At 40.4% G+C, this 14222-nt stretch overlaps 1 protein-coding gene across 1 annotated transcript in view; it reads right to left on the bottom strand.

The window, feature by feature from the left end:
• Nucleotides 1-451: 451 nt before the first annotated feature.
• tmem200a (transmembrane protein 200A) overlaps nucleotides 452-14222 on the bottom strand; it is a 19578-nt gene continuing 5807 nt past the window's right edge. Inside the window, exons 2-5 of the mRNA XM_074615614.1 lie at nucleotides 6187-6318; nucleotides 5592-5890; nucleotides 4883-5046; nucleotides 452-4185 (exon numbers count right to left, since the gene is read on the bottom strand). Of these exons, the coding sequence (XP_074471715.1) occupies nucleotides 3076-4185; nucleotides 4883-5046; nucleotides 5592-5890; nucleotides 6187-6311 (1698 nt within the window). The 5' untranslated portion in view covers nucleotides 6312-6318 and the 3' untranslated portion in view covers nucleotides 452-3075. The remainder of the gene's footprint in view (nucleotides 4186-4882; nucleotides 5047-5591; nucleotides 5891-6186; nucleotides 6319-14222) is intronic.

The raw sequence follows: 14222 nt of genomic DNA, 5'->3' as shown, positions 1-14222 counted from the left end.
CCTCCTGCTTTTGGAAGTGTTTATTTGCGTGTGTGTTTCAATGCTTTTGTGTGTCTATATTTGCATTTGAGGAGGAATATGTATGTATGCTTTCATGTTAGTAAAATCTCTGGTCCTTGCGTGCTAGGGAGTGCATGTTTGTGTGTGTGTGTGTGTTGTTCACACAGAGCTGTGGAGCATATGATAATTGACGATGACTCATCCAGACCTTTTATTATTATCTTGAATGCAGGGGATGAAGAGAGAAGGAGGATGAAAGCCAGATAAATAGGAATTAGTAATGTATTTGGGAAGTTGTGTTTAGGTGTGACGGTTGGTACATGTGTGTGTGTGTGTATGTGTGTGTGTGTGTGTACCCAGGAGATGCTGTTGCCTCCCACTGACCCCTGAAATGTGTGAATCCTTGTGTAGGATTCCGTCTTGATTAAACACACTCACACTCAGAACAAAACACCTTTCAGTGAAAATACAATTTATTTTGGACATTGACCCATAAACTGCTGGGAACCAGTTAATGAAGCTCTCTGGCAAGACTCCTGCACTCCTAAAAAGGGCTCTGTTGCTGTTTTATCGTTCACACGTGTCTCATTAAAGGTAGCACAGAAGGTGTTTTAACTACATTGATGAATGTGTTAATAATGACTGCTGACAAACCAAACAGAACCCGAAACAGAGATATCGAGCAATACAGAGGCATCATATCAGCTCATATATACTGAAGCTGGATTCAGTTTGGCACAACACACCTTGTCAACATTTTAATAAAATATGCTGAGACATTATTACTATGTTGCTCAGTAGCTGGTTTCCTGAAGTCGAACCTGCAATCGTCATCACATGGTGAAGATTTTTCCAAAAAAATAAATACATAAAAAGCAACACAAGTCGGCAAACGGGGACGATAGCAGAAAACAGCAAGGCTCATATTTTAAAGTCCAACTGAAATCACATTAAGTCATCCCTTTTTGTAGTCAAAAATAATGTCATGTCATGTTTTTTCAATGCATTGTTAATAGTTTTTTTGTTACTTAAAAGGGGCGATCTAGTTCTAAAATAAAACGAGATTCAGCAGCGGCCTTAATGTTTTCAGAGGTAGATTTTGGGGGATTGTTTAGAGGGAATAACATAAAGTTTATGAGCAGGCCTTCGTGTTGTTTCCTGTTTGAAATGGCGAGCAGAAAACCAGGTACCGTCACGACTTGAACCACTGACTATTTGTGTAACAATTTAGCCTCAAATTCACAGTGTGACCATACACAGTCCAGCCATATACTCGGTTTTGGCCAAGTCTTGTTCTTCAGTCAGTGTTTATTTGGTTACTCGTTCAACAAGTACAACGACAAGATGTGTTTTCAATTTTTAAAGTTAGATCAGAAGGAGACTTTAGTAGGGAAGCTACTGTGGGTCGTTGTTCAAGAGCGGTACATGTATGCTGTAGCGGACAAGAAAAATGCAATTTCAGTTGGACTTTACTATTTCAGCTTACTGGATTCAAACAGATAGCACAAGATCAATGTGAACATGGTGATTTACTGTTGATGTGAGCGTGATGGCAGTACATCACACTCTCTTTTATACAGATTTTTGTTTCAAATGTTGTTTTTTCAATAGCGCAGAGCCAAAAAATGTGTTGATTGACTTGAAATGAATCAATGAGAATTTTCTTATTCAGTTGTTTAAGTCATTTATCAAGTAGAAATGCCTCAGATGTGATTATTATTTGTCATTATTTTTGGCATTTCACAGAGCACTGATTGATTAAAATGAATCAATGATGAAAATAATCATTAGCTACAGCCCTAATTTTTCATACTTCTGGTTGTACTCAACTCTATGAGTTTTCAAATATTATGGTTTTCTCTAATTACTGAATACATTTGGGAACAGGTCTACAAAAAATGATCACCATATGAATAATAGACTGCATATCCTGAGTGACGTCAATCAAGATGTTTTCTCGTAAGAAATTAACTTAAGATGCCTTAAGTTATAACTTCTAGTTTTCAGTAGCGGACATACAAAACTTCTTACTATAGTTCTTGGGAAAGGGCAGCAATATATATTGTGACTGCGGGGCAACATGAACTCCGTTATTGTATTTTGCAGCCTGCAGCATTGTGATTTAACTCATATCTGCTCTGCTGCAGCGTTTTGACATTATAGTAACTGGTTTTGTCTGAGTTGTGGATGTGGATGTCTACATCTGCTACGATCTGAGGATCAAACAGACACACAAACATACATAAACCACCTTTAAAACAAATACTTTACCACTAATATCTATGTCTTTTGGACTTTAGGGCCTCGCCGCTGCAGTATGCCATTACATGTTCTCATATACTGAAGATTTACACCAGGCTGTAAGTTACAAGCTGATTCTGGATCAGTTTAGTTTACAGATCTGTTTTTGTGTCAAGACCAGCAAATCAGTCTGTCTATACAACCATATTAAGCACTTTGCAACTTTGTGCCACACAAGCAAAGATCATTAATATTACTATTATAGTCTCAGAGCTTCTTCTTTTTGATATTAAACTAGTTATGATAATTTCTCAGGTTGTGCCTAGACCCTGTTACAAAAGATTTGTCTTTGTGTCACTCTCATCCGTTGAGGAAGAAACTTGCTCAAAGCGCTTCCAGTGTGTCCTTGTTTTCACCAGCAGCTGCTGGAACGAAACCTTGTAACACTTTCAGAAAAACAAAAGGGGTCGAGAACCTGTTAAAACTTTATTAGAACTATTTTTGTCTAAAGTAGACTGATGATGTAATGCGATTTATTTTTATTGATCCCTGTAGCTCCCTCCACAGAGGTCACAGATACAGAACAGCACCTGTGGACCTGGTACAGCAGGCATTTAGCGTCTTTACTGACATGAGGCCTGCACCTTTGACTGCGCAGGATCGTCCGTGACTCACTACTCTTCGTCCTGCTACTCAAAAGAAGTGTTTGACGTTTGAGTTTCCTCTCTCCAGGGTGCAGCTGTTCAACTTCCTTCTGGCACTGTACACTCTTACAGTCTGGAGAGAAATTTACAGAACAGGACGGACCGTCTTCGACCTTTTAGTTCAACGTCTTCAAAATCGTGTCTCAGAGCTGCCCCTCTTCAGCGTGCTGCTGTTAAACTCCTCATGCTCAAAACTCAGATTGTTATGCGACCTCGATATCATTATCAGCTTCTCCCGCCGACTGTATTCGCGTCTCGCTGCCACGGACGCGTCTAAAAGACGCTCCCCTTGCTCCTCCCTGTCTTCCAGCCGCGTGTAGCCTTTACTGCTGCCCCGGTTGCCACCGTTACTACGGGTGCTGTTGCTACGGTCGAGGCGGGGCCAGCTGGGGTGCTTCCGCTGCTCCGGGTGCACGCTGAGCATGCTCGGCCCACGCTCCAGGTCCAGAGATTTGGAGTGGCTGCCGAGCATGTGCAGGGAGGAGTTGGAGCCAAAGTCGCTCCTGGCTGCTCCAGGGGAGAGCCAGCAGCCTGAGGTAGAGGAGGGAGCGGGGGAGAGGGAGTAAGACGAGACGGAGGAGCAGTGGGAGGACGAGGAGGCGGAGTTGCTCCGGTGTAAGCCCGGCGGTTTGGTGGCCTTGGCAACAGATGCTACAGGAACCACCAGAGACTCCATGGAGCTCAGAGGCCTCTGTGACCTCTCTCCGTCTCTCCTCTCTCCTCCCCGCTCCTCCTCAGTGATCGCCTCCATCTCCGGTTCGTCAATAACGCAGTTATTGAGTTTTATAACGGGCAGAGTGAACGCGGAGATAGAGGAGGAGACGATAGAGCGTGCGTGGTGTCCTCCCTTCTCCCCATCCCCGTCCACCGACCACTGGTGGTGCGCCGAGTCCGAGCGAGCCAACCCGAGCCCCGGGACGCAAAAGGAGCGATCCTTGTAGAGCGGCGCCAGCAGCCCCGCAAAGCTACAATCCAACTTAGCCTGCGCCCCGTGTCTGTGAAACTCCTCGTCACCTAACAGCACCTCCTCCTCTTCCGTAGAGCCTCCTCCTCCGGCCCGAGAGGAGAACGCCAGGAGGGAGTTGCTGGCCAACCGCGCCGCGTTATCAGCTCCAAAGGCTCGAAGATCTCCAACTTCTCTTGCATAGGCGCTGTTGCGGTGATGGTGCTGTTTCTGCTCCCTCTGCCTGAGGCGATGGATGTCGATGACGGTGGAGTACATGTCTCTCATGTGGATTATCTAGTGCAGAAGAGAAAGATATTATTAATAGCAGCGGACATATTCATCTTTAAATAACCTGAGGATATGTTAAATATTCCATTAGAGCATATTAATCTGTAGTTTCAAGTCTGTGTTGTGTTCGTTGGATGTTTGTGACCTTGGAATACGTGTTTCTCTCATGGATTACCTGGAAGGGGGGGAAGGGAGGATTAATCGAATCAAGGAAAGGAGAGAGAGGGCACAAGAGCGGAGGAAATGTGATCAGAGGGAAAATTGCAGAGATAGTGATGGAATGAGGTTGGCAGAAATATGATTTGCATGTTAGTTATGAAGAGATGATGAATATGGATGACTGCACTGTGCATGCCCCTCATTTTGTAACGAAGTGGAGGAAGAAGTGAAATGAGAATACGGAAATGGGGAGGAATATTAACTACATCTTCTATTGACTCAGGGTTTTGTGTTTTCAGAATTGAAAAACCTGTTTGAATTTGTCCTTCATAACCTTTTGAAGAAGCAATTTCTGCAGAAATTTCAAACCTTGCAAGGCAATATCAGTTCTGTTTATATTTCCTGTCACAGCTTATTGGCTGACATGTAGACCTTTAAAGTCCGCTAGTAACTCTAGTATTTTATTTCTCTGGTGCCAGGTAGACACCGATGCATGTCCCAGTGTCTGTGTCTGTGTGTGTTGATAGGCTGATTTCATTCCTACCTTAGTTTCTCGGTCTCTGTTTTCATGAAGAATGGCGTTAGCACAGATGAAGATGAAAATCCCAATGCCCATGGTGAAGGGCCCGAACATCTTCATCCTCTCAGAGTGACGGTGCTGTTCCAGGAACCGCGTCAATGCGCCCCCAGTCTGCTTGGAAGGCGTACCTACATGCAGAGCACATGGAAGGTGTGAGTCATTCAGTGTTCATTTTGGCAGCTATTTTAGATTTAGTCTTAGTCTTTAAACGAAAATGCTTATTAGTGTTAGTCACATTTCAGTCATTTTTATCCTTCACAGTTTTAGTCAACGACAACTCAGAACGATTTAGTCCAGTTTTAGTCACCGAAAAGTCATCCGATTTTAGTCAAAATGTTTTCTCTCTTAAATTTGTCAGCTTTTTTTTTTTTAATTTAATCTTAGTAATTTTTTTTAAATTTATGATTATCTGATGAAAAAGCTTTTTTAAGCTACATTTTAGTCTTGTCTTTTTTCGTCAACGATATTGCATGTTTGATATCGTCACCGTTAATGTTTAATGACGTTGGTGCTGACGAACATATTTCGTCATAGTTTTCGTTATTGAAATTGGAGCCATTTAATATAAGGAATTTGCAGAGTGCAGAGTTTAGAGAGGGTCCAGAGAAACTGACTCAGTCAACCTTCAGAACCAATTTAATTAAACAACTCAGGTTAACTTTCCATTCCTTACCTTGCACATTATGACTCGTGCTGGAGTTAGCCACGTCCTCGTCTGTGACGGCCATTTTGGCTCCACTTTCTTCACCGGTGGCAGACGTTTTAGCTCCTCCAGCAGTCGCTGTCTTAGATCCTCCTCCAGTCCTCGATCTTGCCGAGGGCATGATTTCACTGTGCGGCCAGTAACCCAGCGTCGCCATGGCGATCCCTACAGCCAAGATGAGCAGTCCCAGGAGGAGGAAAAACCCGGAGGCGGAGTAGAGGCGGACCCTGCCGCGTACTACCACGACATCGGTGCGTCGTTTCCGCTTTCTAAATAAAAAATATGGGGAAAAAAACAGAGATTATAGTTTCCTGAACCATTTATATCTATTAGTACAGCCACCATACAAAAATGTAGAGATTGCAAAGCATTTGCATGGACCGTAACACCTGGCACACATTTTTTTGTGAACATATCAATGCTGGCTTTTTGTGTCGCTCAAGAATCACATAGAAATTAAACTGCTACCAGTTTCCTGTTGCCCAAAGTAGTTGCTGAAAAAGCTCATTTACAGGTCCTAGTAGTCTTTGAATTAATATTAAATTCATGGAAAGAAGATAATTACCTGGGGGCAGCTTCTGGGGCGTTTCCTAGGCCTGACGATGTAGGTAACGCCCTGTTCTGAGAGCGGGCGGAGTCTTGGCGTTTTAGCTTAGCCAAGCCTGTTAGCACACCTGCTGCTGCAGTCATACTTAACCTGCAGATACACATGCAGAAACAAATCAGTGATGAGTTTAACATGTACTGTATGTCCATTATCTGCTGTGTGCATGTTTGTACTGCCATGTCACTAGATGCACAGCTGTTGCAGACCAATTAGAATGGTCTATTGTTCACATGTTCAGAAAGATGCAACAGAAAAAACAACTACAAACATCCATTTGATATGCACATACATTCACATGAAGAAAAAAAAACAACCATATTTAAAAACAGGTCTAGATGCACATATGTATTTCTGCATAGCCAAAGATGCTCTGAATATAGTAGGTGTGAGACACTTAATATTCAGAGTGCAGCGTCTCTCACAATTGAGCAGCTTTATTTGCCTTCTTTTACGCTGGCGTGTCACCTCGCGTACAGCAGTGACTTCTGAAAAGCCGCAGGTGACAGTTTTTTTACACTCTTTTTTACAGGGAAAGTGTTTCAGACTTTCAGCGTCTTTAGCAGTTATGCAGATGCAAGCACAAACAAGTACACACCCGGTACAATCTCCTCTGTTTACTGGAGATGTTTTTGTCGTTTACTGGCAGCCCTCAGGACAACATGGTCATGTGTGTGTGTGCATACTGTAGCGTAGTCGTACATTTACCCCCGTACAATGTTTGTTTACTGCATTCTTCCTGTGTGTATGAGAGAGAAACTCAGGAAACAAGATGATAAGAGATATAAAAGAAAGCAAACAGACAGAGAGAGAGAGAGAGAGAGAAACAAGCATGGCTTGTGTTTTTTAATCTAGTTTTTATTCATCTGAATTCAAATCCGTCATTTATGTTTTCATTGTTGGCATTGTATTCATTATTTACGTTGGTGTTGGTGTTATAAAATTGGAAATACAGTGCTGCAATTATGACATAATATTCAAATGAATCATAGTCTTTGTGCTCACCAGCTGCTCAGATGTCTATTAATAGTTATTAAAGGGAAGAGGGTTTAAAACAAACAAAGATTTATTGCGGGAGGCTTCATTTGTTTTTAAATGCCTGTTAATCTGGGCTCACATGAACATTAGCATTGTCCCGTTCGGCACTAAGAGGATTAAACTGACTATATTTAAGGTTGAATAAAGTGGATGGCAATTTAAAGTGTTCCTTCATTGCTGCAGATTAATTGACTGTTTTTGTTATTGAGTTACTTCTGCTCTAGAAGTTTAACATTTTGGGTGAAAATATGAAACTACATGTCACCACAGTGCTCCCCAGCAGTTGAGGTGTCATCCAGTAGAATCACCTGTGAGCAATCGTGGAGCAGCAGTGGACATTTCGTAAGATTGTTTGAATCACCACCTTCACATGGAATTCTACTGGAGTTTAAATTTGAAACCTTTTTAATTTGTATTTTCTTGCTCCCACTCACGTTTAACATACTTACGCTGCCCCCAGACATATAGAGCAGCCACCACCATAAGATTCTAGATCAATAATAGGTCTTTTAAAGGTTTTAAAGATGTAACGTCGGCATTAAAACGTCTAAAAACGACTAGACCTATATTATGTATTTTTGTTTGAGTTGTGTACTTATATCCCAAAAGTTAACAACAATTTTCAAACCTAGAGAAATACATAATTTTAATCAAGGTAACGGCCCATTTCATTTGGTTGCTTGTCAATGGTGTCATATCCCCTTTGTGCATGTGTCAGAGTTGTGAGTGTCTGTCAGAAGTTGTCATAAATTGACTTTTATTGCAGTTTTAAAGGTTCTCTATTCAATTCAGAACATTATCTATTGCCTCTGCACGGCTCTCAACATGGCGACGGCTGAGCAGGCGGCTCGCAGCTAACGGTGCTAACAGTGCAAACAACAGCCACACTGCTGACAGAGCTGACAGTGTTTACCTGAGGGGGAAACCGGAGGGTGGGCGCTACGCTTATGCAACGACGGCGTCAGTTGGGACGGCATTATCAGTTTTAACCGCCGTATGAGAGCATGTGCAGAGCCAGTGGGGCACGCTCACATGCATGAACATGCAATAAAAGCTACGTGCAGCCAGCTTAGCTATGTCATCAAAGCACAGAGAAGCTTGGATTATAGGCGACTTCATTCTCTGCTCAGGTAGACATTACTCCTATAGCACCTTACTTAGTAGCACTTTTAAGCCACTTTTTTACGATACACTTTTTAGGTCGTTTTTATCTATGTATTTTAACTGGATGAAGGATTTTAGTCATTGGATGTCTTAAGTTATCAGAGAAACAAGCTGAGCACACCTCTGCTCGAAGCCCCTCCGGGATGCCCTGTGTCTGCCGAACAGCATCGGAGAAACACATTTTAACATGAAACTGCTTTATTCAGTGTTTTTACCGGTTTTAATCACCGGGTGGGTTTATTTTGGAGAGGACGAGACCTCTGTGGATAATTTGCATCCAAATAAAAACCTCCTGAGCGATGAACACTGAAGAAATCCCAACCGGGAGAAGCTATGATGGCAATGATGGCAATGGTGGTGAAAGCAACAACTCTCATGAACGCACGCTACTTCACGACGTCACCAAACTTTGTCTTTTGTTATTGTTTTGATTGAGAGATCCCTAGTTCTGAGGATTTATTAGGTTACCAGTTTTCTGTGCACGTTTGTGTGTATGTGAGCCTATCTGTGTTTACAAGAGGATAAAACAGATTTAGCATGGGAACAAGAACACACCCATGACCTTCGTCTGTCTATTTTTTAAATTCTCTCTCCCTCCTCACTTCCACAGCTCTCTCTCTCTCTCTCGCTCTTTCTTTCTTCCAAGAACACACTATCTGTAAATCTCTCTCTCTCTTCCATTCTCACCTTCAGTCTGTGTGTTAATGCATTCTGGTTGTGATCCTGAATAATTTTTTTACCTCCTTTTCGTCCACCCCAGCTGACTTTCTCATCTCCTCTCTCTCTCTGTTTGTCTTTCTCCTCCTCTACCCTCTGTCCCTTCAGATCTATTTTTAATCCGTCTCTAATTTTAATTTGTCTTTTATTTGGTCTCTTTCCTCTGCTCTTGTCCTTCCTTTTTTTTCTACAAATCTCAAAGCAGTAAAGTCTGCTTTAAGATTCAGAATCAGACAAAAGCTTTTAGCATTCAAAGTAACTGTGAATCACACACAGGACCAGACGTTCTCTCCTCCTACCCTCTTTTCTCCTTCTCACATCTTAATGTATTTTTCATGTCAATCATCTTATTGGTAATACCAGCGCTTTACCGCAGATGGTGAATCACACAAGGACAAACAGCCTCGTTTCTCGGGTTTTTCTGCGCTCCCTCTTGCTCTTTCTCTCTCTCGCTCTCTCTACTTCCGCTCCTTTGTGTGCGTCAAATAGGAACCCACACAAGAGCAGATTTCCTCCGTTTACTGAGAGACGAGAAACGGATGGATTGAAGTACAGGGGATGGATAAAGGCAAGGTGACAACAGGAATAGGGGAACAGCAGGAGAAAAGGGAGAGGGATGTACTATAGAAGAATTTGTTTACATCTACCTGCGTACAACACTGAATCATGACCAGAAACTGAAAGCCTGAACCATAAAGAACAATGATAAAAACTATTTTTGAAGGAGACAAAGTGGGGGTGATGAGCGGATAGAAAGGCCGGACAATAAAAGAGAGTGCTTTTCCTGCCAGGGATGACAGGACAGAGGCAGAAAACAAGCCATCTGTAGTTTTAACAAGGCAGGAGGAGCAAGAAACAAGCGGAGCACAGAGAGCGAAAAATGCTGCCGTAAGAGTAACACCAGCAGCCTAATGAGAGGACACTCAGGCTCTGACACAACACGGCTTTCGACTGTGGAGAAATGTGTCCAACCTGTGCAGTGACTACATGAAGCGACAAGTTAATATTCAGTAGCCGTGCTCAACACCCAACACCCAATCAGTGGGTCTGTGCAATTTGCTGCAATCACATCTTTTTTGCAAGCAGAGTTAACGCAATAAAGGAAATTCGTTTTGACGCCACTAATTTCTTTAACGCATTAACGGAATGTGCGATTTTTGGGTTGTCACAAGCTCAGTTTTAAAGCTAGAGCAAAGATACTGCTATCATGTACTAGAAAGCCTACGGAATCCATTGGTACCAACCATGTCAGACTAGCTTGTCGTGAAGGAGTTTAAATAACGCTCCAAACTTACGCTACATTTTGGAAAAAAAAAACTCTCATGGCCATTTTTAAAGGGGTCCCTTGAACTCTGACCTCAAGAAATGTGAATGAAAACCGGTTCTATGGGTACCCACGAGTCTCCCCTTTACAGACATGCCAATTTTATGATAATCACATGCAGTTTTGGGCAAGTCATAGTCAAGTCAGCACACTGACACACCGACGGCTGTTGTTGCCTGTTGGGTTTGAGTTTGCCATGTTATAATTTGAGCATATTTGTTTATGCTAAATGTAGTACCTGTGAGGGTTTCTGGACAATATTTGTCATTGTTTTGTGTTGTTAATTGATTTCCAATAATAAATATATACATACATTTGCATAAAGCAAGCAGATTTGCCCACTCCCATGTTGATAAGTCTATTAAATACTTGACAAATCTCCCTTTAAGGTACATTTTGAACAAATAAAAAATGTGCTATTAATTTGCGATTAATCGCGATTAACTATTTTAATCAATTGACAGCCCTAAAAGAAATCATTCAGTGTGTTATGTTTGACTCTTTTAACACGATCACACGATGATCGTACACACTGTGTGAATATTTTCCACCTCTTATCATTTACAACTTATAAATAATGCGAAATCCACCACTCCATTTTCCGCTTCACTACCTTAATAAGCAGTTTACTAAATTAGTGTTTAATTTATCATGAATTAGCCAACTTAATGACTAAATTGCTCCTGCTGGTTTTATGTGAATACTCACAGTGAAGGCAAGAAAACTGCTGAAATAACTGAATATACTTCACCCCTCAGGCAGCTGATTTATTCTGCTACTGGAGACGTTTACAGACACTCTTACACAAGTTACATTTTAAAAACATCATGTCTTTCAGAGCAGAGATTTCGCCCTCTAAATTGAAACGCCTTCTCTGTGATATTATCTATATTATCCATAGGAGATGTCACATGATGCATCGTCCCTATAGCAACTACATGTGCTGCTGCTGCTAGGTGACACGTTTCTATAGCAACAACCAGCTGTGTGCACAGGAATGACAGGTATGTCATAATAACACTAAATCTAAATCTGTTTAACAAAGGTGCATTTCTCACGTGTTATTTGGATTTATATTTTTTTATTTTGTAGCAGAAACGAGTCTTTGTGTCACAGCACATGGTTTGGAGCGATTACACTTTTCCATCAATTTCAAAGAGGTGTGATTGAGAGGGGGAGGAAAGGACGAGAGAGCAAAGGATGCTGGAGTAGAAATGTGTGGTGGGGGATGTGAGAAGAAGAGGTGGTGAAAGGGAGACACCAAGGATGAAGAGAGAAGATGAGAGAAACAGAGAGTTTGGCGTGAAACGTGCTTGCTAAAAAAACATTTTTGCACTCATCATTTACGCGTTGACATCACGTTCGGAGTGTTGATTACATCTTGTTTATCCGATTTGGGCTGAAGCAAATGATGGAGAGTGTGGAAGAGGAAAGAGAACAGGACAGGTGGGACAGAAAGACAAAAACAGTAGGTAGTAAGGTAGTAAAGATGCGAGAAATCAGGACCAGAGGACAGCCAGAGGGGGAAAGACATGGAGAGAGGAGGTACTTTGATCTACATGTAACAAACTCCAGAGACCTTTTCTGACTCTAGAAGCACGCTGAGAAAAGTTAGTCTCAAATGACTCACCTCAGTGAACTGTATGCTAACGCGTCATGGAGAAAGGCATCTAATATGGACACAGATCGAGTAAGACGGAAAGCGGCAGGGAGAGATGTAATGAGAGAGGAACGAGCAGGAGGATGAAAATGGAGCGTGGCAGGGAGCGAACAAATATCATCCATTATGTCTCCCATTATAGTTACAATGTGTTTTTGTGTCTGTGTCATAAACTGCTCTGGTAAGGTTAACTAAGGCCAAATCGCTCTAATAAACGTAATAAAAACATCTGAGCTGGATTGAAATGGAGAGTCAGAAACCCCCCTGCTGCTGCAGTTAAGGTCACCTATCATGAAGCTGGGAGTCAAACATGGAGGATTATACCCTCAAAACAACAAAGTACTATTGTATTATTTTATAATGATGGCCAAATTTGAGTTTTGGCAAATGTTCAGAATATACAAAGGTTGTTTACTTTCTGTTCTCTTGCAAAGCCTGGTAGAAATTACCTGCATGACATTACATGCAGTGAATAATATCTGATCTCTGCACAACCTGTTCTTGACCGCTTTTAACTTGAAGTACTGAAATAAAGAGACTGTCAAGCATATTAATGCCCAGGTCAAACTTAAGTACTTCATTTACATGTAGACCTACACCACTGTTGACTCAGTGTCAAGCACAACCATTATAGACGGAGTTCAGGTTGGTGGAGCAGAGCGTGTTCATAGATTTCTTTTGATAAGAATTAATTTAGTGTGATATTTGACATTCATTTTCCTCTTATTTCAGGAAAATCTCATAACACACCTGACTTATTCAGTTGAACAACTTCATGTTATGTCAAATAAACTATAGTATAGTACAATATAGAAAAATATATAGTATAGTAGAGTACAGTATAATATAGTATAAAAATATATACTGTAGCATATATTATAGTACAATATAGTATGATATACTATATAGTGTAGAATAGTATAGTATAATATAGTATAGTGCAGTATAGTATAACAATATATAGTATTATATAGTATATTACAGTATAGTATAACAATGTATAGTAAAATATAGTACAGTATAGTATAACAATATATAGTAGAATATAGTATAGTGCAGTGTAGTATAATATATAATGTATTATAGTACAATATAGTACAGCATAGTATAACAATACATATTAGAATATAGTATAATATATAATGTATTATAGTACAATATAGTACAGCATAGTATAACAATATATATTAGAATATAGTATAATACAATATAGTACAGCATAGTATAATATATAGTATATTAGTATGGTATAATATAGTACAGTATAGTGTAATTATAGTATAGTGCAATAGATTGTGGTATAATATAGTATAGTACAGTATAGTATAATATATAGTGAATTATAGTATAGTATAATAGAGTATAGTATTGTATAACAATATATAGTATAATATAGTACCATATTTTCTCTAATTATATTGTAGTACAATATATTGTAGTATAATACAATATAGTACCCTATAATATATTACAATCTAATAATATATAGTATATTATAGTATAATATAGAATAGGATAGTCGACTTACTGTCTAAGGACATATTTTTTATGTCTGTGTTAAAGGATTATAGTGTTTTGTGTGTTTCAGCCCATTAACTACAAAGTGTGTACACTTTATATTACATTAATCGGTAGATAATCACTTTACCAAATGGGTGCCGGGAGGAAATGTTGTTACAATCAGAGACAATCTTTGGAAATCCACTTAACCTTTCCCTTCCAAAAACTCCGAAACCATCAACCTATAATGGAAGAAGTTTACGTGATCCTTTTTACAATGTCCACATTTGCTTTTTGTGCCTCTCAGGTTTTAGTTTTCAGACAAAATTGCTCACAAATGTGATGCTTTTTGTCAGCCGTGTTGAATGGTGAATTACCCCACAGCTTCCATAAACACTAATACGGAGGAGTCATCAAAACACACTCTCCTGCATTACATTACTACACGATGATAACACAACTTTAACAAAAATTAAGATGTTTTGTTTCATCAACTAGATTTTCAGTGCTTACTGCTATTAAATGAACTGAAACTAATAACCGCCTAGAGGGTGGAAAGTCAAATTAAAGCTTGTGTTGAGTGCTTTGTAAAAT

The sequence above is a fragment of the Sebastes fasciatus genome, chromosome 18 (genome assembly GCF_043250625.1).
Source record: "Sebastes fasciatus isolate fSebFas1 chromosome 18, fSebFas1.pri, whole genome shotgun sequence".
NCBI lineage: Eukaryota > Metazoa > Chordata > Actinopteri > Perciformes > Sebastidae > Sebastes > Sebastes fasciatus.
The sequence above is the reverse complement of the archived record's forward strand: the minus strand, read 5'-3'. Positions and strand labels throughout refer to the sequence as shown.